Source organism: Ananas comosus, linkage group 17 (genome assembly GCF_001540865.1).
Source record: "Ananas comosus cultivar F153 linkage group 17, ASM154086v1, whole genome shotgun sequence".
Lineage (NCBI taxonomy): Eukaryota > Viridiplantae > Streptophyta > Magnoliopsida > Poales > Bromeliaceae > Ananas > Ananas comosus.
In genome coordinates, this window is record NC_033637.1 from 10667019 (window position 1) to 10692560 (window position 25542).

Sequence of the window (25542 nt, forward strand, 5' to 3'; positions counted from 1 at the left end):
TTTGAACTTACCATCGATCTCATGGAGCTACGGTGTACCATCCCAATAGTTCCGAATCAAATAGGAAAGAAAATATGATTGGAAATACAAGGATCAATAGCTCTAGTATTAATAGCAGAGTTTAAGCATTTTGGGTCGATGGTTTTAGCCCCAACGAGTTATTAGTACTAACGGACTGGATCGTTACAATTGATATCAGAGCCAATTTACGAATTGAAAGTGTAAGATGGGTCTCACATCGCTTGGTGATCTAGGTTACAAAATAAGACCTGATGAGGACGTCAACATTAATTTGAATAGGGTGAGTATGTAATACTCTGATAGTTCCACATTGGATGGAAAAGAGAATATGATTGAAAATTTAAGGATAAAAGATCCTAATATTAATAGCTAAGTTTAAGCATTTTAAGCTAGTGTTTTGGATCCAACGAGTTATTTGTTCAATTAGGTTGGATCGTTACAAGATGAACCTTAGGGTTGGCATTGATATTATATATCCCGATGAATTGATCTACTAAAATACGACTTCGAAAGATTCTTAAAATTAGCATAAGACTCCAACAATTTGAACCAAAGTGCCCACAATTTTGTGCTTGTAAATTGCGAAAAAGTCTTTCAAGATGGTGCTTATCTATACTTCATAAGAAGGTTAATACAATGAATATATATTACCATATATATATATATAGCTTTGAAGCTTAGTCCAAAATGTCAACATTAGATGTAGGCAAAATGAACATATTCATCAAAACTCACCTCATATACGTACTCAATGGAAAAGCTTAGTAAATTAACTATAGAAAGGAAATAATTCAACAAAGAGATAAGAAACCGACAAACTTGACAATTACATTGGGCCCCACCATGCTAAAGTCAGAGAACAATAATAATAATAATAATAATAATAATAATAATAATAATAGGGTCTTTAATTTCTTTTATGTCTTAAAAGCCACATGGAAACTATCATATGAAGCTTAGAACCTGTTAACTATAAAGAATGTTAAAAGTATTATATCTTTTTAGCAATTTAAAGCTTTTATTAGAGTTATTGGTTGTTTCACATGGTTTCATAATAGAAGGTACCGAGTTCGAATTCCTTCATTTTCTTAGTTTCATTTTTGTTTCCTTCCAATTAATTCAAATTCACTTCTTGAATCCGTCAAGCAATCTCTAGCTTAGATTATTAGGCTTTTCGCTAGGGATTGTTTATTTTATTAGTTTGTAATATTTCAAGAATATTGTATGTCTTATATTAGAAATGACAAGTTTGTTACTGATTTATCATGTCATTTGGATAGGAAGGTTGTTATGAATTTATATATTCTTTTTAATGAAGTAGTGATGCATGATATATACCTACCAAGTATGAGAATTATGACAAAAATGACGGTATTGTAGTACTAAACAATTGAGAATTTGTGATTATTTCACCGCCGTGCTAACACCTCCTACAACTTTCCAACTAGAGTTTCACGTTCTCGATTTGATGAACGTGAAAAAGAAAAGTACTAAATTTTTTTAAAATATTACTAATGGTAAAATAAACAGCGTGCTAGAGTAATTAATTAATCGATTATTTCACATTGACCTCTTACAATGTTCCTCTTGTAAACCAATTAGTAATGGAGAGAGAAGGAGAGAAGTTTTCTTAAGTAAGTTCATTAGAATAATAGCAATAATGTGAATGGAAAAAAGATATTTTAATTGAAAGGGTCACACATTTTGGTCAACTCAATCTTGGTTTTAGTTGTATAACACTATCATATATACTTAGGCAACAATATATATATTCACCTTTTCTCCAGTTGTAGCCCACTTAGATTCCTAGTTGTCCAATGTAGCACCAAGGTTCAATTAATAATTGATTACTTTATAATAACTTGAATCAATAACTCAAGCTAATTTAATTAATAGGGCTATGAATACTAATCTATCTAATGTACATGCATATTTTATATAATAAATATTTTTTAAACCTTGGAGTTGCATGCAATTGGGTGAAACTAATTTCTTGCTTTAAAGAAGCTGCATTATGAAGCAAGTTGATGAGAGATGAAATGGGTATTATTATATGAATAATAATGCATTTAAAGTAAAAGAGGAGAAGCAATAAATGGAGCGCATATATTGGGGGAAAAAAAACATTTGCATAAGGAAACTAGTGAGAGCTCTTTAGGTCAAACTCCAATAATTCAATTATTAATTCAAAAAAAGAATTCTCCAATAATTCATGTTTAACAAATCCATTTTTCATTAAACTAATTAAAAGTCTTGGTTGAGATAATCCATCAATCGAGAAATTGATTAATTTAAATAAAACCAGTTAATATCTTGCTTAGTGATTTTCAGCAATATTTAAAATATTAGAAGATCCACAAAAATTATTCTTTTGTAAGAAAACCTAAATAATATTTTAGTTCAAAAATATTTATTGGCATTTATAAAGCTATGATCTTCAATTAACTAGTTTATGCAAGTGTATATATATTAGTATTTAATGCTTAAGAAAAAAAAAATTTAACTGTAACTAATTCTTAAAATTTCTTAGATAAATGAAATTTTCAGATTTGAATTTATATTCAAATAAAGACAATAAAAATATGAAATATTATGTTCACTCAAGATATAGAACTCTAAAGTATTTATATAAGAATTAATGCAAATATATATTCTACATCTTTTTATTCCAAAAAATTATGAAAACACCAAATTAAGTTTAATATTTGTACTAAGTGAAAGCAAAATAAATGAATCAATTGAGAACTAAATTAAAGAAATATTCTCAAATATACCAAAAATAATCTATCAATCGATTTCATGCGCATGAGGTGTGACATATATAATAAGCCATTTCTTTTAAAACGAAGAACAATTTGGAAAAGGAAATTTTTATTACTGTTAATAAATAATACAATCTTGTTAATTAGATGTCACCAATTTCTCAAATCAACCCCTCCCCTTTAGAACATGCAAATGAAGAACACACACACACACACACACACAACTTATTTCTTCAAATTTTCCACAAGCGTTACGTATGTATGTGTGGGTAAGTTAAAATTTTGCACAATTTATCAAAAGTCGTACTTGAAGTACGTACCATAAGAATTAATCACCCTTTGCAAGTCAACAAATAAATTAATATATTATGAATCTAAAATTATTTGTAAAAAATATGTACATGTTGCGCCTCCACCATTCGCGGCCTAGGTTATAAATATTCATATATTTAGAAGCTAAATGAGCTCTACCTGTAAAAGCAAGCTAAGTACAAGAAAACAAGTTTCCAAAGGCGCAGGAAATCGAGCTTTGGAGATGGCAAATGAAGTCAACATTGATGAGATTTCACGACAAGAAGAGTCTCTTAGAACGCGGAGATCATCGTTGGGGAAGGTTCGATACATCGATTCGTTCCATTTAGAAGCAGGAAAGGTTTCGAACATCAATTCCCATGTTGGCAAGGTCAGTATTTTTCTTTTTCTATTTTTTTTTTGAAAAAAAATTATCTTTTTTTTTTTCCTTTTATTTTGGATCGAATTTGTCCATCATATGATTGATAATCCTTGAGAGATTTAATGTGTTTTAATGTTAAACTTGGAAAAAAAAAGAGAGAAGAGAATCTAACAAAAACTTAATTAGCTAGTAACTTCATATAGAAAGAAGCATATATACATACATACACACTCAAAAGCATCTAATGCTTTTCTTCTTTTCTTTCTTTTTTCTTTCTTGTTTTAAATTTTTCGGTAATAATTTACCAGCAAGTGATGTTCCTCAGGAGATAAAATGTGTGTGTGTTTTTTTTTTTTTTTTTTTTTCATATATGTAAATAAATAATACACCACACAAACCTCTACTTAATAATGTTACACTTACATAAATTGATCACAAGCTATAAAAGGTTAATTATTTACTAGCTTCAAACGAAGAAATAAATAAAGTTGTATATAATGTTTTTTTAATTATTATAGATTAGATACGATTTCTTTGTTCAATAGGTTTTGTGATCTAAAGCACTTCCTCGATCTCAATTAATCCTAAAGATAAAGAAGGACAAGCTAAATATAATTCTAGTTAAAATTATTCTAATTAAGGCATGGTATTTTCTATTTCCACACAAATAGATACAAACTTATTTACACTAATCCAAAACAGAAATAACTATTTAGCAAAGTTGGCCAAAATGATAAAAAAGCACCAATTTAATTTGGTCGAAAAATTAGTATTTGGTTGTAGCCATTGATCCAGTAACATTTTTGGATCGTTATTCGTCTCGGTTTTTAAAATATCGTTATTTGGCAAGGTTGGTCGGGATGAAAAAGCTCCTACTTTAGTTTTTTTTTTTTTTTTTTCTTTGAGGCTAAAATATATAAATAAAAACTCTCTATAAATCTAAATTTTATCCCTTCAAAATCTCAAGCTGACAAATTTAGTCTCCCGCTATGAGGATTCCATAAATATATTGAACAAATATTTTTTTATATATAAAACAAGTAAAAATAATTTGGTTATTTCGCCCACACCATCGACATCATAAACCCATGAAATATCTTTGAAAATTTAAGAATATAGGTTTCTAGAAATCAGGAAAAAAAGAGAGGAAAAAACGAGTATTTAATTACTTGGAAGTTTTTATGAACTTTAATTAATTTATACTCGATCGGGGTACTTATTCATTAATAAATGCATGCAGGATGGTTGGATACGTACGTTGCACTTGGCTTTCCAAAGTATTGGGATTGTGTACGGCGACATGGGTACGTCGCCACTCTACGTGTACGCGGGCACCTTCCCTGATGGGATCACCGTTGATGACGATCTCTACGGCGTGCTCTCCCTCATTATCTACACTCTCCTCCTCCTCTCTTTGCTCAAGTACGTGTTCATCGTTCTATGGGCCAACGACAATGGAGATGGTATGTTGTTTGTTGTTGTTGTTGTTGTTGTTTTTTCCCCTTCATTTTGAATTCCCATGCATGCACGCATGTTGACAGGGATGTCAATGGCGCGGATATATACCAGAAAACGGAGCAGATTTAATCGATGTTAAATAGATATATGAATATCAAAAATAAAAATCCGATGCATTTGAATTCGGATATGAATTTTGATTGCACCTAACTCGAATCAGATCTCGACCTGAACTCAAAATTATTTTACATTATATAATATGTATGTTTTAGCTTTTGTTTTAAAAATTTAGATTTTAATATAATATGTTTTAAAACATGGTAAAGATCTAGAAATAATTGTTTCGAGTTCGTGCATTCAGGTTCAGATTCAAATTTTGAATTTTTGGTTAGTTTCGGGTTTGGATATGAATCTTCAAAATCCGTCGGATTCAGATTGATGTTTCCGGTTCGGGTTCGGGTTTGGGTTTTGAAAAATCGATCCCGAATCTTGACCAATTGACATATCTAGTTATCCTCCACAAACTTAAATTACGAGAGAATAGTATTTTTAATATTCATATTCAACACTCTCTCTTATGTTTGGATTGTTTGGACTCAAGATAATTTGGTAGATCCAAAGTGTAAACTTAATTTGAATTCATGTTCAGAACCTCCTGCTCTGATATTATGTTAAATTATATGAAACAATCGTTATATTTTAAAATCTTAAGCTGTCAGAAAACGATCCGGTGGCTATCTGCTTTGCGCCTTTCAATAACTACTAAATTTATCCAAAAAAGGTGATTAACATTGGTGGAAATTATACAAGTTTGATAGGTGGTTAGAATGAGAGAAGGAAAAGATATTGGGCAGATATTGGGGAGAAATTTCTTCTCCTTGAATTTCTCTCCAATATTTCTTTTCTCTCTCATTCTAACTATCCATCAAAACTGATGGGTGGTTAGAAACTTAGGAGCACAAGGGCTGCTAGCTGTACTCTTAATAGCACAATAGTCCTGCTATATATATATATATATATATATGGAGTCCGGCTGGGATATACTATCGATAGCACCAAGGGCTCGGTGCTATCGAGTTTTCCACCGTTAGATTTAATCCTTTGATTATTTTTATCCGTTAGATTATACTTCTCAACCAACTATGCACCCACTCAACCCTAGGGGGTCCACATCATCCTTACCACACATTTTTCAATCCAAGGACTACAAAAACTAATAGCACCAATAGTTTGGTGCTATATATTGATAGTATTCCAGCCTAGTTCTATATATATGATCCTAGCTAATTGACAAAAAATATTTTAATTTTCCACTCTTAATTAATTGGTAGGCGGGACTTTTGCACTCTACTCTCTGATATCAAGGTATGCGAAGGTTAGCTTGATTCCAAATCAACAAGCTGAGGATGCAATGGTCTCAAACTACAAACTGCAAACACCATCAACCAGAATGAGAAGGGCACAGTGGATGAAGCAAAAGTTGGAGGGGAGTGTCAGAGTCCAAGTTGCACTCTTCGTCATCACAATACTTGCCACTTCAATGGTTATTGGTGATGGAGTCCTAACTCCTTGTATTTCTGGTGAGTTATTTATAGATCAAATTATTGTGTAACGTCCCAATAGTCTTACACTGAATTAAAAAAAGATTATGATTGGATATATAAGGATAATTAGGAGTCACAGAAATAATAACTAGGTTTAAGCATTTTCGGTCAGTGCATGGTTTGGACCCAACGAGTTATTATTGCTAATTAATGAGTCATCGGATCATAACATGGAGTTATAAGTGATCAGGTCTTTCATAGCTTAGAGGGTGTTTGGTTTGTCGAAAAAGAATGGAAAAAAGTTTTCCATAAAAAATATCTTTTTCAGTTTTTTGTTCGCTTGGTTTCAGGAAAAACTAACTTTCTTGAAAATTTATTTTCCAAATTTCATGGCAAATAATATTTTCGTCTCCGAATTTTTTTTAGAAAATTGAAAATGCTGGTCTTTCATAAAATTTGGAAGGGGAAACTTCAAATACCCCCCCATGGTTTCGTAACTTCTCACTTTAATACCCTGTGGTTTCAAGTGTATCAAGTTAGTACCATGTGGTTTCAATTTTTTCTTTTTATTATCCATTTCGGGGTATATAATTTAACAAAATGTTTAACCACAGGGTACTAAAGTGAGAAAATGCGAAACCACAGGGTACTAACTTGATACACTTGAAACCACAGGGTACTAAAGTGAGAAGGTGCGAAACCATAGGGTACTAACTTGATACACTTGAAACCACAGGGTACTAAAGTGAGAAAGTGCGAAACCACATGAAAATTATTTGAAGTTTCCCCAATTTGGAAAGAACCTTTTCAAAAAAAAACTATTTTTTTTTGGAGCCAAACGGACATAAAACTAGAAAAAAATATTTATTACGAAAACTTTTTTAACATAACCAAAATTCAGTTGAGGGGTCTATTTTAAAGCGAATAATATATAATAGTTGAGGGGTTCTTATTATATTAATCCTTGTACTTTTGTTCTATATATGTATTTGTTGGAGATGATTGTTTATTAGCGTCATTAATTGCTGCTTAAACATATACAAAGCTAACAGTGAAGTCTAAGTTGATATATATATTTTTTATTTTAATTTTTGCATGCAGTGCTATCTGCAGTAAGTGGGATCAAGGAAAAAGCAACCTCCTTGACTGAAGGTATGAGCAGAGATAAATTAATTAGGGCAAAATATATATGCATTGACAATTTTGAATGGTATAAAATCAGAATAATCTATGCAGATGCTTTTCATTTTTGTATTTTGTTTTCATTGAAAGTGACACAGGCCTAAGCTACATAGTTGAGATAAAGAAGCACAAGAGAGAGAGAGAGAGAGAGAGAGAGAGAGAGAGAGAGAGAGTTAAAGTTAAGACTATTTAACTTGTCTGTAATTGGGTCAAAGTAGAATTACAGTAGTATTCTATGTTAGTTTAAGCTAGATACATTTTGTCTTTAAGGTGGCCAAAAATTAATTATCTGAGTAGAACTCTACCTTAATTATATGCTATGAATAATCTAGCCTAAGCAAACAAGATCTCTATACATCATAACAAGTATATAGAACATAATTTGTTGGAGACCTGCCACCGTAATAAGTGGTAAAGTTATTATTGTAGATAATCAGTATTTGTTAAATTATATAAAATAACCGTTATTTTCTAAAAACTTAAGCTTAGAGATCTAGAACAATATTTATTATTAATTTTTTTTTATATTTAACATTTTCTCTCACACCTGGGCTCGAAGCATTTCGCTACACCCATGACGTGGATTTGGATTAAAAGAGAAAAAATTAATAATGCTAGGAACTTGGGGTGACTCGAACTTAAGATCGAACTCCTACTCTGATATCATATATGTTAAATAATATGTAACAACCGTTGTACTATAAAATCTTAAGCTTATAGAGAACTGTATTTTTATATGTTTATATTTAAGGCCCCATGATGCAGACTTGAGTTAAATGAGAAAAAATCAATTATACTAGGAGCCTGGAGTGACTCCAATTCAGGACCTTCTGCTTTGATACTATGATAAATAATACGAAATAGTCGTTGTACTCTAAAAGCTTAAGTTGGTAGAGAACGCTATTTGCACATTTGAGTGGAATGCATAGGTGCACTATGTTTTCATCCTCACTGAATTTCTTGCCTCTTCTTACGCAGGAAAAATTGTTATCATTTCTATAGTGATCCTACTATTGTTATTTGCCATTCAGCGTCTCGGAACAGATAAAGTTGGTTACTCCTTCGCTCCGATCATCTTTATATGGTTTCTTCTAATCGGCGGTATCGGAATCTACAACTTGTTCAAGTACGATGTGGGTGTTTTGCGCGCATTCAATCCAAAATACATTGTGGACTACTTCAAAAGAAATGGAAAACAAGGTTGGATCTCCCTTGGTGGTGTTATCCTTTGCATTACAGGTGATTTAGCTAAGATTAATCTAGTGAGTTCCATAGTACATGCATTCTTATATGTGTTCTTCTTGTAGCTAAATAAAATCTATATGCATCAGGAACTGAAGCTATGTTTGCTGATCTAGGCCACTTTAACATCAGAGCTATCCAGGTGCAAACATTTTATCTCATACTTTTCATTGCAATGCATGCCTAGTTGTGTGCTTTTTATTTTTCTATTCTAAAGTTTTGTAATTAGCTTACTAAATGAAATCTGAAATCAAATAACTGAAAAAAAAAACTCACCAAAGGCATTAAATAATAATGGAAATTAAAATGACTTCTCAGCAATGACTAGTGTGGATTGTAGGTGCTAGTTACAATTCTAAAATGTGATACCTTGATTGTCTCACATCGGATAATGAGAGAGAGTGTGAGAGACTTATATGTGACGAGTATATTAAAACTAATAACTAGGTTCAAATATTTTGAGCTGATAATTTAAAGTCCAACGAGCTATTATTGTTAGAATGTACGTAACATCCCAATAGTTCACATCGGATAATGTGGGAGATTGTGGGGGACTTATATGTGACGGATATACTATAACTAATAATTGGGCTTGGGCTTAAATATTTTGGGTCGGCTAAAAGAACTGGGACAATTTGTGACGTGATCCAATCCAAGCTCCTCCATGTACATAGGATCAACATGTTATATTATATTAGTGAAGGGGCCTACGCTTTGTAGCGGATAAAAATTATCGGAGTAATTAATGATAAGAGAACACCAAACATTTCCTTGTGCACCTCACTTGTCACACCCACCAAAGGTTCCTCATTGTTGGCGGCGAGGATGGGCCTGACGATGCCTTCTCCGACGATGGCGACAGTGACTACGACGACGATTCCTTTGGCCGCGGCGGAGGAGGGAGGTGGGCGCTGATTAGTGAGAGAGAGGGTAGGAGGCGACGGTGTACAGAAAAAGATGTGAGAGAGAGAGAGGGAATTGATGAATTAATTGGAGATGAAGAGGTGAGGATTGTAGATGGGTGGAGGGAAGGGGATCAATTAGAGATAGAAAGGTGAGAATTGTAGATGGCGGTGGGACTATTTAGATGCATTAATTGAAAGTTTGATAGTTAAAAAATCTGGTGTAGGGAAGGGGAAGGGTTATTATGAATTAATTAGAGATAGAGAAGTGATGATAGGAATTAATTAGAAATAGAGAAGTGAGGATTGCAAATGGCAGTGGGACTATTTAGATGCATTAAAAGTGAGGATATGAATTAATTGGAGATGAAGAAGTGAGGATTGTGGATGGCAATGAGACTATTTAGATACATTACTTGAAAGTTTGGTACTAGGACCGTTTAGATGCATTAATTTGATGCATTAATTGAAAATTTGGTGACCGAACGGAAGGAAAATGCATGGTCACACGCTGGTGAGGGTGAAGGAGAACTTGCTACGTGGCAAAAAGTACTAGGAATTCATAGAGGTTAATAGATATCAAAGATACTTTTCAAGTTGAATAAGTAGAAAATTAATATTCTATTTTGTATTAATGCAGATAAGCTTTAGTTTTCTGTTGCTGCCTTCAGTATCGCTAGCTTACATTGGTCAAGCTGCATATCTGACAAAATATCCAGCTAATGTTGGTGATACGTTCTACAAATCCATTCCCGGTAAGATATATGTTCTAATTTTTGTAAAGGCATACAAAGTTTATCTGAAGTATAGACTATTTTGAGTTGGCTATCCTATTTTTCAAATTTTTTATTTTACTATCCAACATTTGAATTTGTTTGATTTAGTCAGTTAATCATATTTTGACTTCAAAATTTGAATGCGTCGTTTATCTTTGTAGGTTTAGTTAGTATATATACTTCATACAATTCTTGCAAGTTTAAATTTATTAAATTAAAAGTACTGTTAACTGACTCAAATCAAATAAATTGAAAGTTTAGACTGTAGAATCAAAAATTTTGAAAGGTCGAGTAGCCGATTCAAAATGGTCCATAATTCAAGTAAGTTTTGTATCAAGTTTATCTATTATTGAAAGATACGAAACCGTTTAGCATTTGGCAAAGGAAAAACATACAAAACATACATAAAATATGGGAAAAATATACAAAACATACATAAAATATGGATTATTTTGAATTAGCTACCCAATCTTTCAAAATTTCGATTTTAGTAGCCAACCTATCATTTCGTTTGATTATAATTAGTCAACAATACTTTGACTTCAAAATGGAAACTAATTATGCACTTTAATGAATTTATAGTTGCGATAATTTGCATGAAACAACTCATTCAAATTTCGAAGTTAAATTATCGTTGACTGACTCAAATCAAACAAATCGAAAGGTTGGATAATAGATTCAAAATGGTCCATGGTTCAGATAAATTTGTATATTTTTACCTATATATATATATCTTTTATTTCACTAGACCTGAAAAATAACTTGTATATATGTTCTATGATCAGGTCCACTATTCTGGCCAACATTTATAGTTGCTGTTGCTGCATCCATTATTGCCAGCCAAGCTATGATTTCCGGCGCATTTGCGATAATATGGCAGTCGCAAAGTTTGGGCTGCTTTCCGAGGGTTAAAGTAATGCATACTTCTGCAAAGTATGAAGGGCAGGTCTACATTCCAGAAATCAACTTTGTTCTCGCAGTTGCTTGTGTCATCGTAACAGCGGTCTTTAGAACAACCGTAAGGATCGGCAATGCATACGGTAAGAGTTAAATTTCTACATCGACTAGATTCTAAACGACTAAAGTCATTAAGGGACTGTTTGGTTGCGTATAGTTGTAACTGCACTGTAGTTATAACTGCATGTAAATTCAAATTTGGTATGCGGTTCAATATGCTTGAATCCAACTTATGTAGCTGGAACTGTATGAGGGGGCCTAACTACCGCAGTTAGAACTACGTCTAAATTAAAAGTAGGTCCAACTGTAGCAGTTGGAGAGCTTAACTTTAAACAAGAGGTAAGTTTACCTACCTAATCACCTTCTAAAAAACATTATTTATAATTACAATGTTTTCTATTATATCCAACCAAACAAAATATGTGTAGTTATAATTGCTGCATCTACATTTCTATTTACATCTAACTAAATGGCCCCTAAGTTTTGATAAAATATATATATGAAAATACTGCAATAAAACTAATGGAAGGCTAGGTACTGAAATCATATATTTCAAGGTTAACACTATTGCTTGAAATGTGCTACAGTTTGGACACTCTTTGGACATTTATTTGCTTTCACTTAATACTTACATAATCGAAATTTATATGGAGAGGAGTATTACTTTTTTTTGTCTTGTGGTGAAAATTAAACTAAGAATGTCATTACATAAACAAATTTAAGGGTATGGTCATTCGATAATACGCTAAATCATCTTCGATCCTTACCTTTTTTCTCATTCTTTTTTGTGATATATTCAACAAAATATCTACGTAAGTTTTGTATTCGAATCTTGCAGGAATCGCGGTTGTTTTCGTGATGACGATCACGACATTCATGGTGACACTCATCATGCTTCTCATATGGCAAACAAGCATTTGGTGGATTACGCTATTCGTGGTAGTGTTTGGCGGAGTAGAGTTAGTGTATCTATCTTCGGTTTTATACAAATTTGTGCAGGGCGGATATTTACCGCTAGCCTTCGCATTTATTCTGATGATGATGATGGGCATATGGCATTATGTACATGTGAAGAAGTACAAGTTCGAACTTCATAATATAGTTTCTAGTGACTACATAAGGGAATTGGCTCAGAAACAAACCCTAAGAAGAATACCTGGTATCGGGCTGTTGTACTCTGAACTCGTGCAAGGCGTCCCGCCAATATTCTCACACTTCACCGAAAAGATACCATCTATTCATTCAGTCGTTGTTATTGTCTCGATAAAACAGCTACCAATCCCTCATGTTGAGATAGCAGAACGATATCTTTTTAGACAAGTTGAACCGAGTGATTTCAGATTGTACCGCTGCGTGGTGCGATATGGTTACATTGATGCCCTAGAAGAGCCGAAGGCGTTTGAACGGTCGCTCATTCAACAGTTGAAAAATTATATCGAGGAGGAGAATATCTTACGAAAAAGTGATGCACCGAGGCAAAGTGAAGTTCAGCTTGAGGAGCTGAATGATAATACAAAGCCGCGATCGGGATCTTCAACCGTACACATAGAGGAGACATTGGAACAAAATATTTTGTCGAACGAAACACACTCTTCTGAGCGAATTTCTATTGAGAAAAGCCACAAAATTGAAGAAGAGAAACAAATCATCGAGAAGGAGCTCGAGAAAGGAGTTGTATACCTCGTCGGAGAAGCCGATGTGATGGCGAAGCAAGACTCTTCTATCCTAAAGAAAATAATCGTAAATTATATATACAACTTCATGAGGCGGAATTCCAGGCAGGGAGATCGAGTTTTGATGATTCCACGAGACAAACTGCTCAAAGTAGGGATGACATATGAGATATGAAATGTTTTTAAAGATGATTTGCTATACAATGCTTAGTCCACATGAAATCTATGGAGAAAGAAAAAGCACATGAAAATTATCATTTTCAGGAACTTGGTTGTTGAAATTATATGTGATGCATGTTGTGATGTAAATTAAGCTTATACCTAATAACTACTATTATGTGTAATAAGTGCCGGAGACAATGAGGAAATACGATTTTGAACACCTCAAAGTCATATCTCTTCAGAATATCTCAAATTTTACTTTTGCTATCTTTATATTCTTTTGTTATATAAATATAATCCTTTAATTTCAAGTATTTTTACTTTTCATTATAATTTCTGGTCCTCTACGTTGGTGAAGAATTTGATACAAGTATAGGATCAAATATGGTATATGTACACTATAAGAAAATTAACATTTAAGAATATTTTTTTTCATATTTAACTATACTTAAAAGTGTCGCAAAATAGTCTAGCGTTATATTTGAAAACGTCGGTTAAAGCATTGGCAAATAAAGAGTTGTCACGTATATATCGACGCTTATGCCAAGTGTCGATAAAATATATTCTGACACTTTAAAACGTCAGAATTTATCAGAATTTTTAAAAATTCTAAGCTTTAAAATGCTGAAAAATTAAAATAATAGTAAACTTTATCATTTAATAAATTTATTTGATACAATAGAGGGTTCATATGATGATTTTTTTTGAAACGTCGGTATTTGTTATATTGTAGGGACGCTTTTCCCTAGCATCCTCTTAAAAACATCATTATATTGAAATTTTCTTGTAGTGGTATAAGGTTAACATATCAAAAATTTATAGCTCTCCATTTTATGAGTGCCAACACATCAATAGCCTACAAACCATAGTTGGATGTCAAAATAACTTATCTCAATAACTTTATACTATGAGAATCTTGTTTAGTAATTAGAAAGTATGTAGAAGTTTGATTTTGTTGGAAATTATTAACCCAATCATGATAAAAAATCACATAGATTTTGCATACCGTTTTGCTGTAGAATTAATATTGCAATTATCAAAATTTAATCTTTGATCTATCTAAAATTTGTCTCGATTGCTAGCATGTTTTTCAGCTTCCGCGTTGTTCTTTCTCATCACGAACCAAATTATAAGAGTTGATCACAGCACACCCCCAAATCCCTAGTATTTCTGATAGTGCCCTAGAGCGAACCCGGCCAAGAGAGAGAAATTTTGTGAAGAGATTATATTAAATTTTTTTTTTTGTCTTTTATCTGTGGCAATCCCTGATATATTTATAGGCCATGGGAGAAATATTAATCTTAATTTTATTCTAACTGAATTCCACATAGATAGTGATTTTGACAAAATAGAATTTATTTTTTAGATTTATTCCTTATTTTCTATGAATTAGAAATATTTTAGATTTGTCCCAAAGTGAATACGAATTCTAATATCTCTTACTCGTACACACTTGACGACTCGCTTCGGAAATATGAAACAAATAAGCTTGGAACTTGATCTTGAGAGCTCCGAGCTTTTTACCACTTACGTTGGGGACGTACGGTTGGTTTATCATCATCAATTTTAATTTCTCCAAGTCAACTCCTCCCCTTTCGGCAAACGAAGAACACATGTACACACGCACGTACACATACACAAAATAAACTAAACTTATTTCTCCAACTTTTTCGCAAGTACTGTCACGTACATGTCCGTAAGTTAACATAGTTGCACAAATTTGTCAAAAGTTGTACTTGACCAGTACAATAAAATCCTAATCACCCTTAATTAGTTGCTAAGTCAACAAATAAATTAATTATGAATCTAAAATTATTTGTAAAAAAAACATGTACATGTTACGCCTCCGCCGTACACGGCGTAGGCTATAAATATTCACATATTTAGAAGCTAAATGAGCTCCACTTATAAAAACAAGCTAGGTATAAGAAAACGAGTTTTCAAAGGCGCAGGAAATTGATCAGTGTGAGCTCTAGAGATGGCGAAGAAAGTTGACTGTGACGAGATTATGCAACATGAAGAATCTCTTAAGACTTCGTTTGGTTCGGAGTTAAGTAAGAACTAGTTATTTCAGAAATAGAATTAAGTTCAGGTTAAGGTGAGATTAGAGTAATCTTGTGTTTGGTTGAGAATTGAGTTTAGTCCAGATATAAATAAAATAGTGTTCGGTTGGAGTAAGTGAAATAAGAAGGATAATGAATAGTTATAAATAGAAAATAATGATATTACCGCAATTATTATATTTGAATTTAAATTTTTTATTTTATATTTAAAATTTTAAATTTAAATAGATAACTTTTAAAATTAAAATCTATAATTTTAAATCTCAAATTTAAAAATTTAAAGTTATAAATTTTAAATCAAATCTAACAAATATAAAATTTCACATATAAAATACCAAATTTAAAATCTAAATAATTAAAAATAACAATTTAAAATTGAAAATTGAAAATTTAATTTTATATATATATATATATATATATATATATATATATANTTAAAATTTAAATTTAAATTTTAAAAATATTAATATATTAATTTTAAGAAGTTGGAGGGGAGTGTTAGGGTCCAAGTAGCACTCTTCCTCATCACAATACTTGCCACTTCAATGGTTATTAGTGATGGAGTCCTAACTCCGTGCATTTCCAGTGAGTTATCGATCAAATTCTAGTACCGTAACACTTCAACAGTCTCACATCGAATAGAAACGGAACTACTATGATTTTATATTGAAGGATCAAGAATCCTGATAATAATAACTAGGCTTAAGTATTTTAGACCAGTAGTTTGGGTTCAACGAATTATTTTCTCTAATGGTTGTGGTGTCGTAACATGGATCGAGTTACAGGTTATCAGGTCTTTCATAGCCTAGAGGGCGTTTGGTTTGTCGGCAAAGCATGAAAAGAAGTTTACCGGAAAAAAAAAAAAAAAAAAGAAGTTTTGCGTGCATGGAAAATCTCCTTTTCAGTTTTCCGTTCTTTTGGGTTCCAGAAAAACTAATTTTTTTTTAAAAAAAATTTACTTTCCAAATTTCGTTGCAAATTAATATTTTTGTTTGCCGAATTTTTTAAGGAAAACAAAAATGCTAGCTGCCATAAAATTTGGAAAGAAACTTTCCGGATAAATAATTTTTTCTTTAAAACCAAACAGACAGAAAACTAAAAAAGAGTTTTCTTTTTTCATAAACTACTTTTTTCGAATTTCTTTTTCTACGCTTTTCAGACGATCCAAACACCCCTCCTTAGTGACAAGTCAAATTAGAAATTTCTGCCTCGATTTATTTAGTTTTTGATTTGGTTAAACAGATATATTTTCGGCCAACAGTGAATTTGAGTTGATATATACATTTTATTTGAATATTTTGCAGTGCTATCTGCAGTAAGTGGGATCAAGGAAAAAGCAACCTCATTGTCCGAAGGTATGAGTAGAAATAAGTTAATTAGGATAAACAAATTATTTCAAAATTTTGAAAGATGTAAAATCAAAATATTTCATGCAGATGCATTTATTTCATTTTTGTATTTTGTTTTTTTTTATTGAAAATGATGCAGGCCTAAGCCGCGTGGTTAAGATAAAGAAGCACAAGAATTCATAAATTCAAACGATATCTTAATGTTAGTTCTATAACTTGAACATAGACGATTGGCACAAAAACTAACATTACAGTTAATGGCTCACTTTGTGAAACAACAGTTGTACTCTAAAAACTTAAGTTATTAGAGAATGATGTATTTTTATATTTAACACTTTCCCTCGAGTTTGGGCTCGAGATTTTAAACAATCGTTGTATTCTAAAAGCTTAAGTTATTAGAAAATGATGTATTTTTATATTTAACATTTCCGCTCACGTTTGTGCTCGAGATTTTTTGCAAGACCCGTGATATGCGTGGACTTGAATTAAATGAGAGAAAATTAATAAAACTAGAAGCTTGACGTGACTCAAACTCAGAACCTTCTACTCTGATATCATAAGAAGCAACCGTTGTATTTTAAAAGCTTAAACTATTGGAGAACGATGTATTTTCATATTTAACACACTTTGAACATTTTCAATAATTAAGCTTATGGATAATAAAGTAAAAAATAAATCCCAACGTAAAAAAAAAAAAAAAAAAAAAAAAAAAAAAAAAAAAAAAAAAAAAAAAAAAAATCAAACCTCAAATATAGATGTGTTGAAATTAATAGTTGATCTACGAAATCAATTTTCTATCATTACTAATCAGAATTTGCAACTTTCCCACTTATAATTAATGTTTATCACAGCAATAGGTATACCAAAGACACCTAACCACACTACAACAGAATTAGGTTATAGGGACACATGTTTGGGACAATTTTGAGTAAGTGTTCCATTTATGCTAAAACTTAAAAAAATATTTACTAATGCCTAAATATAAAGCTCAATCCAATCAAAAATAAAAGATTATTCTATTCAACCCACCACACTCAGTCCATTTGGCCCGATTACAAACAGAAAAGAAAAAAAAAAAAAAATCAATTACCATCTTTTCTTCTCTCTTCACTCAATCCACTGAAATTCTAGACGTAAAGCCTTTCCTGTCGTCCTCCTCCGCCACCGCAGCCAACGAAATAGAGTTTCGGCGGTTGCTAAATGTTTAAATAAGTGTTGGTAAATTAGCAGGATTTTTTTAGGTTATAGCGACACTCTTTAACTGTCACTATATACCTAGCGACCCCACATATAGCAACACTTTTTAAAAGTGTCGGTAATTTTAGCTAGCGGCACTTTTTTGACATGTACCTACATTTAAAAGTGTCGCTATAAACCGTTTTTGTTGTAGTGCCGTTTGGTTCGAGTATAAGCAAAAACTAGTTATTACAGGGATAGGTACAAGTATTGGGATAAGAAAAATAACGTTTGGATGAAAATTGGATTGTTTCCGGGGATAAGAAAAATGGCATTTGAGTAGATAATATGAAATAAAAGAAAAATAGTGGGTAGTTATATATAGAAAATGGAAGTGTTGATAAGAATAGTTATACCAGCTTATTTTAAGTACCCGAGATCTACTATTCTTGGGTAAAAAATTAGCGTTTGGGTATAAAGAGAGAGATAAGGGGTTATTCCACCTCTTATCCCCAATCCAAACAGTTAAAAAAGCATAAAAAAACAGTTAAGAGATGATAATGCTTAATTACCTTGATTTAGAGTCTAGTTCGTTAAAATTTCTTTTATTAATAATTGGATCAAAGTTGAATTGCAGCAGGATTTTGTATTAACGAGATCTCTATTCACCATAAAAATTGTATAAAGCATGATACTTGATTTGCTGAAGACCCGCCACCATAACGAGTGGTAGAGTTTTTGCTGCAGATAATCGATATTGTAACGGGCACCCGATTCCTAACAAAAACAAACTAATTTCGCTATTTACACATTTGAGTGGAATGCATATATAATAGTGCACTCTCTTTCTTTTTTTCTTTTTTTCTTTTTTTTTTGAGAGCACGTTATTCATTTCGTTTATTTTATTTAGAAATAAACTTAGCTAGAAATGTGAATCAACTAGGATTTGAACTTGGGTCTCAGATACCAACCACCAAGCCCTTTGCCACTTGCTCTAGGGACAGTCGGTCACTTTTTTTTCATTCTCACTGAATTTTGATGCCTCTCTATTATTTTTCTTGCTTCTTCTTACGCAGGAAAAGTTGTTATCATTTCCGTAGTTATTCTTTTGCTGGTATTTGCCATTCAGCGTCTCGGAACAGATAAAGTCGGTTACTGCTTTGCTCCTATTATCTTCGTATGGTTTGTTCTGATAGGTGGTATCGGAGTCTACAACTTGTTTAAGTACGATGTGAGTGTTTTGCGCGCATTCAATCCAAAATACATTGTGGACTACTTCGAAAGAAATGGAAAACAAGGTTGGCTCGATCTCCCTCGGTGGTGTTGTCCTTTAATTTGAATTACAGGTGATTTCATCTAAGTTTAATCTAAGTGAGTTGCATATATAGTTTTTGCATTCTTATATGTTCTTCTTGTAGCTAAATGAAATCTACATGCATCAGGAACTGAAGCTATGTTTGCTGATCTAGGCCACTTTAACGTCAGAGCTGTCCAGGTGCAAACATTTTATCTCATACTTTTCATTGCAATGCATGCCTAGTTTTGTACTTTTTTCTTTTTCTATTCTAGAGCTTTTTAAGTAGCTTACTAAATGAAATCCGAAAATCAAATAACTGGAAATATATATATATATNTTTCGATGTTGCGACTTTTGAATTGTTGATCGGCTCCGTTAAATTTGATCTAGAGCATTTGAAGTACCTTGAAAATAAATTTTATGATTTTTCGATATCATTTGCCTAGTGATCGAAGGGGCTCAAAATCAATAATTTTAATGGCCATAGTGAGCTGTTTGCAAGTTTAACGGTGTAGAAATATCCAAATCACGTGAAATTTTGATAGAAAATTCTTTATACTATATAAAACAAGATCAATATCTTTGATCTAAAATTTTAATGTCATATTATTATATTTTGTAAGATTTTTATTTTCAGTCGTAGATTTTGAGCCCCTTCATTCACTAGGTAAATAATATCGAAGAATGGCATAATTTATTTTCTAGGTACTTCAAATACTCTGGATCAAGTTTAACGGAGTCGATCGATGATTCGAAAATCGCAACATCGAAAACAAGTTGGAAGCACGGAGGGCTCCATGCTTCCGATAGCATAATAGCCTTACTCTATATATATATATATATATATATATATATATATATAGAGTTGGACTGGACTACTATTAGTAGCAAAATCTCATTGTTGCTACCAGTTTTTTAGCCTTTGGATCAACCTTTTTCATTATTTCTAACCATTGGATTAAATACTATAATCCAGTTTGGACCACTCAACCCTAAGGGGACCGCTCTAACAGACTAACATCATTCTGACCCTACAATTTTTCATCCAAGGATTAAAAACTTGATAGCAAAAAGAGCGTTTTACTATTAATAGTATTCCAGCCTAATTCTATATATATATATATATATATATATATATATATATGACACTCCAATAGTTCCTCATCGGATAATGTGGGAGATGTGATGGAATTATATGTGATGGACATACTAAAACTAATAACAAAATTTAAATATTTATTTAAACATTTTGGACTGATTGTTTAGAGTCAAATGAGCTATTATTATACGAACCACAAAAATGAGAGGGACCGCACATTGCCCGGTGATCTTCAGCTTTATGTGCGATTGGGCTAACGAAAAAGGTCGAGGCCTAAAACAAGAGAGTATGTGACACTCCAATAGTCTCATATTATTTCAGAGTGACGAGGACTAGTTAATATTAAAAAAATATATAACATCTCAATAATCCCACATCGCTCCCATATTATTTTAGAGTGACGAGGACTAGTTAATATTAAAAAAATATATAACATCTCAATAATCCCACATCGCTGTAAGGGGGCTTATACGTGATGGGCATACTAGAGACTATTTTAGGGGCTCATATGTGATAGACATACTAGAACTAATCTTTTAATGCAATATTATATATCACAAAGATATTATTAAAGTTGAATAAGTAGTAAATTAATTAATATCTCTAATTATATTACAGATAAGCTTCAGTTTCGTGGTGCTGCCTTCAGTATCACTGGCTTATATTGGTCAAGCTGCATTCCTGACAAAATATCCAACCAATGTCGGTGATACGTTCTACAAATCCGTTCCTGGTAAGTTATATATATAAAATCTAATTTAGGGAAAGTCTGCGTACAAAACTTATCTGAACTATAAATCATTTCGACTGACTTAGCTATCTCATCCTTTAAAATTTTAATTTTACTACTCAGACTTCCAATTTGTTTGATTTTGAATCCGTCAACGATACTTTCACTTTAAAATTTGAATATGTCGCTTATCTATATTTAGTTAGTATATATATAGTTTATACAAATCTCTTAATTATAAATGTATGAAAATAAATAATTAGCTTAAATTTTAAAGTCAAAGTATCGTTGATTGACTCAAATCAAAAAAATTTGAAAGGTCGGGTAGCCTATTCAAAATGGTCTATAATTCACATAAGTTCTATACATTTTTACCTATAATTAAAAGGTACGCGAGCACTTTGCTTTTGGTAAAACATAAAAAAAATATATCTGAACTATGACCATTTTTTAAAATTTTAATTTTACTGTCCGACTTTTCAATTTGTTTGATTGAGTTAGTCGACGGCACTTTAACTTCGAAATTTAAACTAATTACTTACTTCAATGAATCCAGAGTTGCAATAACTATAGAGATAAACGATGCATTAAAATGCTGAAGTCAAAGTTTCGTTGAATAACTCAAATAAGAGCAGAGCTACTGTGCTATTAGGAGCACAACAGTCCTTATGCTCCTAACTTTCCATCCATTTAACAATTTTGATGGGTGGTTAGGATAAGAGAGAGAGGAGAAATTCAGGAGAAAATCAAAAAGAAGAAAAATTGAGACACCTAATTTCTCTTCAATTTTTCTTCTTTCTCTCATCCTAACAATTCATCAAACTAAATGAATGGTTAGAAAGTTAGGAGCACAAGGGTTACTATGCTCCTTATAGCACAGTAGCCCTGCTCCTCAAATAAAACAAATTAAAAGATTAGATAGTCAAATTTAAAATGATTTACAGTTTAGATAAGTTATGCATATTTCTATCTAACTATACCTGAAAATAAAGAATTGGTATATATATATATATATAGAGTTGGACTGGACTACTATTAGTAGCAAAATTCCATTGTTGCTATCAGGTTTTTAGCCTTTGGATCAACTCTTTTCATTATTTCTAACCATTGGATTAAATACTATAACTCAGTGGAGACCACTCAACCCTAGGGGGACCACTCAACCCTAACCGACTAATATCATCATGACCCTACAATTTTTCATCCAAGGGTTAAAAACTTGATAGCAAAAAGAGCGTTTTACTATTAATAGTATTCCAGCCTAATTCTATATATATATATANCCTACAATTTTTCATCCAAGGGTTAAAAACTTGATAGCAAAAAGAGCGTTTTACTATTAATAGTATTCCAGCCTAATTCTATATATATATATATATATATATATATATATATATATATATTCTATGATCAGGAGCATTGTACTGGCCAACATTTATAGTTGCTGTTGCTGCATCCATTATTGCCAGCCAAGCTATGATATACGGCACATTTGCGATAATATCGCAGTCGCAGACTTTGGGCTGCTTTCCGAGGGTCAAAGTAACGCACACTTCTGCATAGTATTAAGGGCAGGTGTACATTCCAGAAATCAACTTTGTGCTCGCAGTTGCTTGTGTCATCGTAACGGTGGTCTTTCGATCGATGGAAAAGATCAGCAATGCGTACGGTGAGAGTTAAATTTCTGCATTCTCCTCGACTGGATTCTTATTACTGTTTGGTCGCGCATAGCTGTAAGCCTGTAACTGCACTACAGATATAACTGCATGTAAATTCAAATTTGATATGCATTTCTCGACTACAATACACGCATAGTCGTACTTGCTGTATCTACAACTACATGCGCCTCTGACTGAACTACATTTCTAATAGTATCTAAGTTTTGACAAAATACATACGAAGATACTGCAAAGAAATAAATGGAAGGCTAGGTATTGAAATCAAATATTTCCAAGTCAACACTATTTTTTGAAATGTGCTACAGTTTGGACACTCTTTGTACATTTATAATATGCTCACCTAATACTTGCATAATCCAAATTTATAAGGAGGGGATTATTAATTCTTTTTGTCATTGTAATGAAAAACTCTGTTACGACATAAACAAATTTAAGGGTATAGTCATTCAAAAATAAACTATATCAAATTGGTGTCCAATGATATCTATGTACAGAAGCTTTGCATTCGAATCTTGCAGGAATCGCGGTTGTTTTTGTGATGCTGATCACAACATTCATGGTGGCACTCATAATGCTTCTCATATGGAAAACAAGCATCTGGTGGATCACACTATTTGTGATAGCATTCGGCGGAGTGGAGTTAGTGTATCTATCTTCGGTTCTGTACAAGTTCGCGCAAGGCGGATACTTACAGCTAGCCTTCGCATTTATTCTGATGATGATGATGGGCATATGGCATTATGTACATGTGAAGAAGAACAGGTTCGAACTTTGCAATATAGTTTCGAGAGGCTATATGAGAGAATTGGCTCGGAAACAAACCCTACAAAGAATACCCGGTATCGGGCTCTTGTACTCCGAACTCGTGCAAGGTGTCCCGCCAATATTCTCACACTTCATAGAAAAGATACCGTCCATTCATTCGGTCGTCGTTCTTGTCTCGATAAAACAGCTACCAATCCCTCGTGTTGAGATAGCAGAACGATATCTTTTCAAATGAGTTGAACCGAAGGATTTCAGACTGTACCGCTGCGTGGTGCGATACGGTTACATTGATGCCCTAGAAGAGCCGAAGGTATTCGAACAGTCGCTCATTTCAACAGTTGAAAAATTATATCGATATCTTATGGAAAAGTGAGGCGCCTGGACAAAGTGAAGTTCAGCGTGAGGAGCTGAATGATACAAAGCTACAATCAGGATCTTCGATTATACACATAGAGGAGACATTAGAACAAAATATTTCGTCGAACGAAACACACTCTTCCGAGCGAATTTCTATTGAGAAAAGCCGAGAAATTGAAGAAGAGAAACAAATCTTCGAGAAGGAGCTCGAGAAAGGAGTTGTATACCTTGTCGGAGAAGCCAACGTGAGGGCGAAACAAGACTCTTCTATCCTCAAAAAAATAGTCGTAAATTATATGTACAACTTCATGAGGACAAATTTCAGACAGGGAGATCAATTTTTGATGATTCCGAGAGACAAACTGCTCAAAGTAGGAATGACATATGAGATATGAAGTGTTCCGAGAGATGATTTGCTATACAACGCTTAATCCACGTGAAATCTTTGAGGGGCTTGGCGGTAGAAAGTATGTGATGCATGTAAAAGCTTATGGGTAATAAGCTTATAGCTAATAACTAGTGCTGTGTGTAATAAGTGTTGGAGACAATGAGGCAATATGATTTTGACCACCTCAAAATCATATTTCTTCATAAACCTGACAATTTTACTTTTCCAATCTTTATATTTTTATGTTATATAAATATAATCCTGTCCTAGTATCTTCTTATTATAATATCTGATCCCTCTACCTTGGTGAAAAATTTGATATAGGCATAGGATAAAAAAATTATAGCCCTCCACTTTATGCCTCTGTTTGGTTATGCCTCTGTTTGGTTGGGATATAAAGAGCGGGATAAGAGGTTATTCCACGTTTTATACCCAAATAAAAAATGATTAAGACCGAGTTAAGGATGGGAACAACAGTTCCTATCCCATCCTGGAACAGCGTTGGCAACGCTGTTCCTCTTGCACCCCACTTCATAAAACTTAAAATTTAAATTTAAATTTAAATTTAAATTTTTGAATATTAAATATTTCAAGTTAAAAATAAAAATTTTAAATTTTTAAAAATTATAATTTGTAATTTCAATATTAAAACTTATAATTTTAAAATTTTCAAATTTAAATTTTGATCTTAAATTTAAATTTTAAAATTTTAAAGTTAAAATTTTTAAATTTAAAAAAGTTGAATATAAAATTTAAAAAATCAAATTGAAATATAATAGGAGTGATTTCTATTTATAACTATATGCTATTTTTTTAATTATATTTTTATCTATCCAAATGTTGTTTTTCTTATTCTCAAGAACGATCCAACTTTCATCCATGCGTAAAATTAATCTAATTCTTATTTATACCTAAACTTATACCTATCCCTAAAATAAGCAATTCTTGATTATACCCAAACTAAATGAAACCTATTGAGTACCAATACATCAATAGCAAACAAACCATGGTTGAATGTCAAAACAACTTAATCGAGTGATAACCTTATACTACGAGAATTTTTTTTTTTCATAATGAGAAAATATGTAGAAATTTGATTTAACTCAATCTTTGCCGATTCCTAACAGGAATGACTTGTTTGCCGAAATATACTTGAGAGAACAAATATAGTAATCGTTTCGGAGAACAAAGCATAACCACCCGTATGTCTGATTGGTAGGTATTCTTGTTCTCAAATATTAGGTCTTAGTGTTCAAATCTTCCTACAAACAGGAAGTTGAGTGATCA

The 25542-nt window shown here is 32.3% G+C and overlaps 1 protein-coding gene and 1 pseudogene across 1 annotated transcript; both read left to right on the forward strand.

The window, feature by feature from the left end:
• LOC109722797 (potassium transporter 5-like) lies at positions 3129-13457 on the forward strand. The gene is made up of 9 exons (XM_020250941.1): positions 3129-3465; positions 4697-4919; positions 6246-6494; positions 7560-7610; positions 8619-8879; positions 8972-9024; positions 10425-10539; positions 11346-11600; positions 12356-13457. Exons 1-9 carry the CDS (start codon positions 3244-3246, stop codon positions 13363-13365), a joined length of 2439 nt encoding a protein of 812 aa, XP_020106530.1. The 5' UTR covers positions 3129-3243; the 3' UTR covers positions 13366-13457.
• On the forward strand, positions 15043-24457 carry LOC109722918 (annotated as a pseudogene).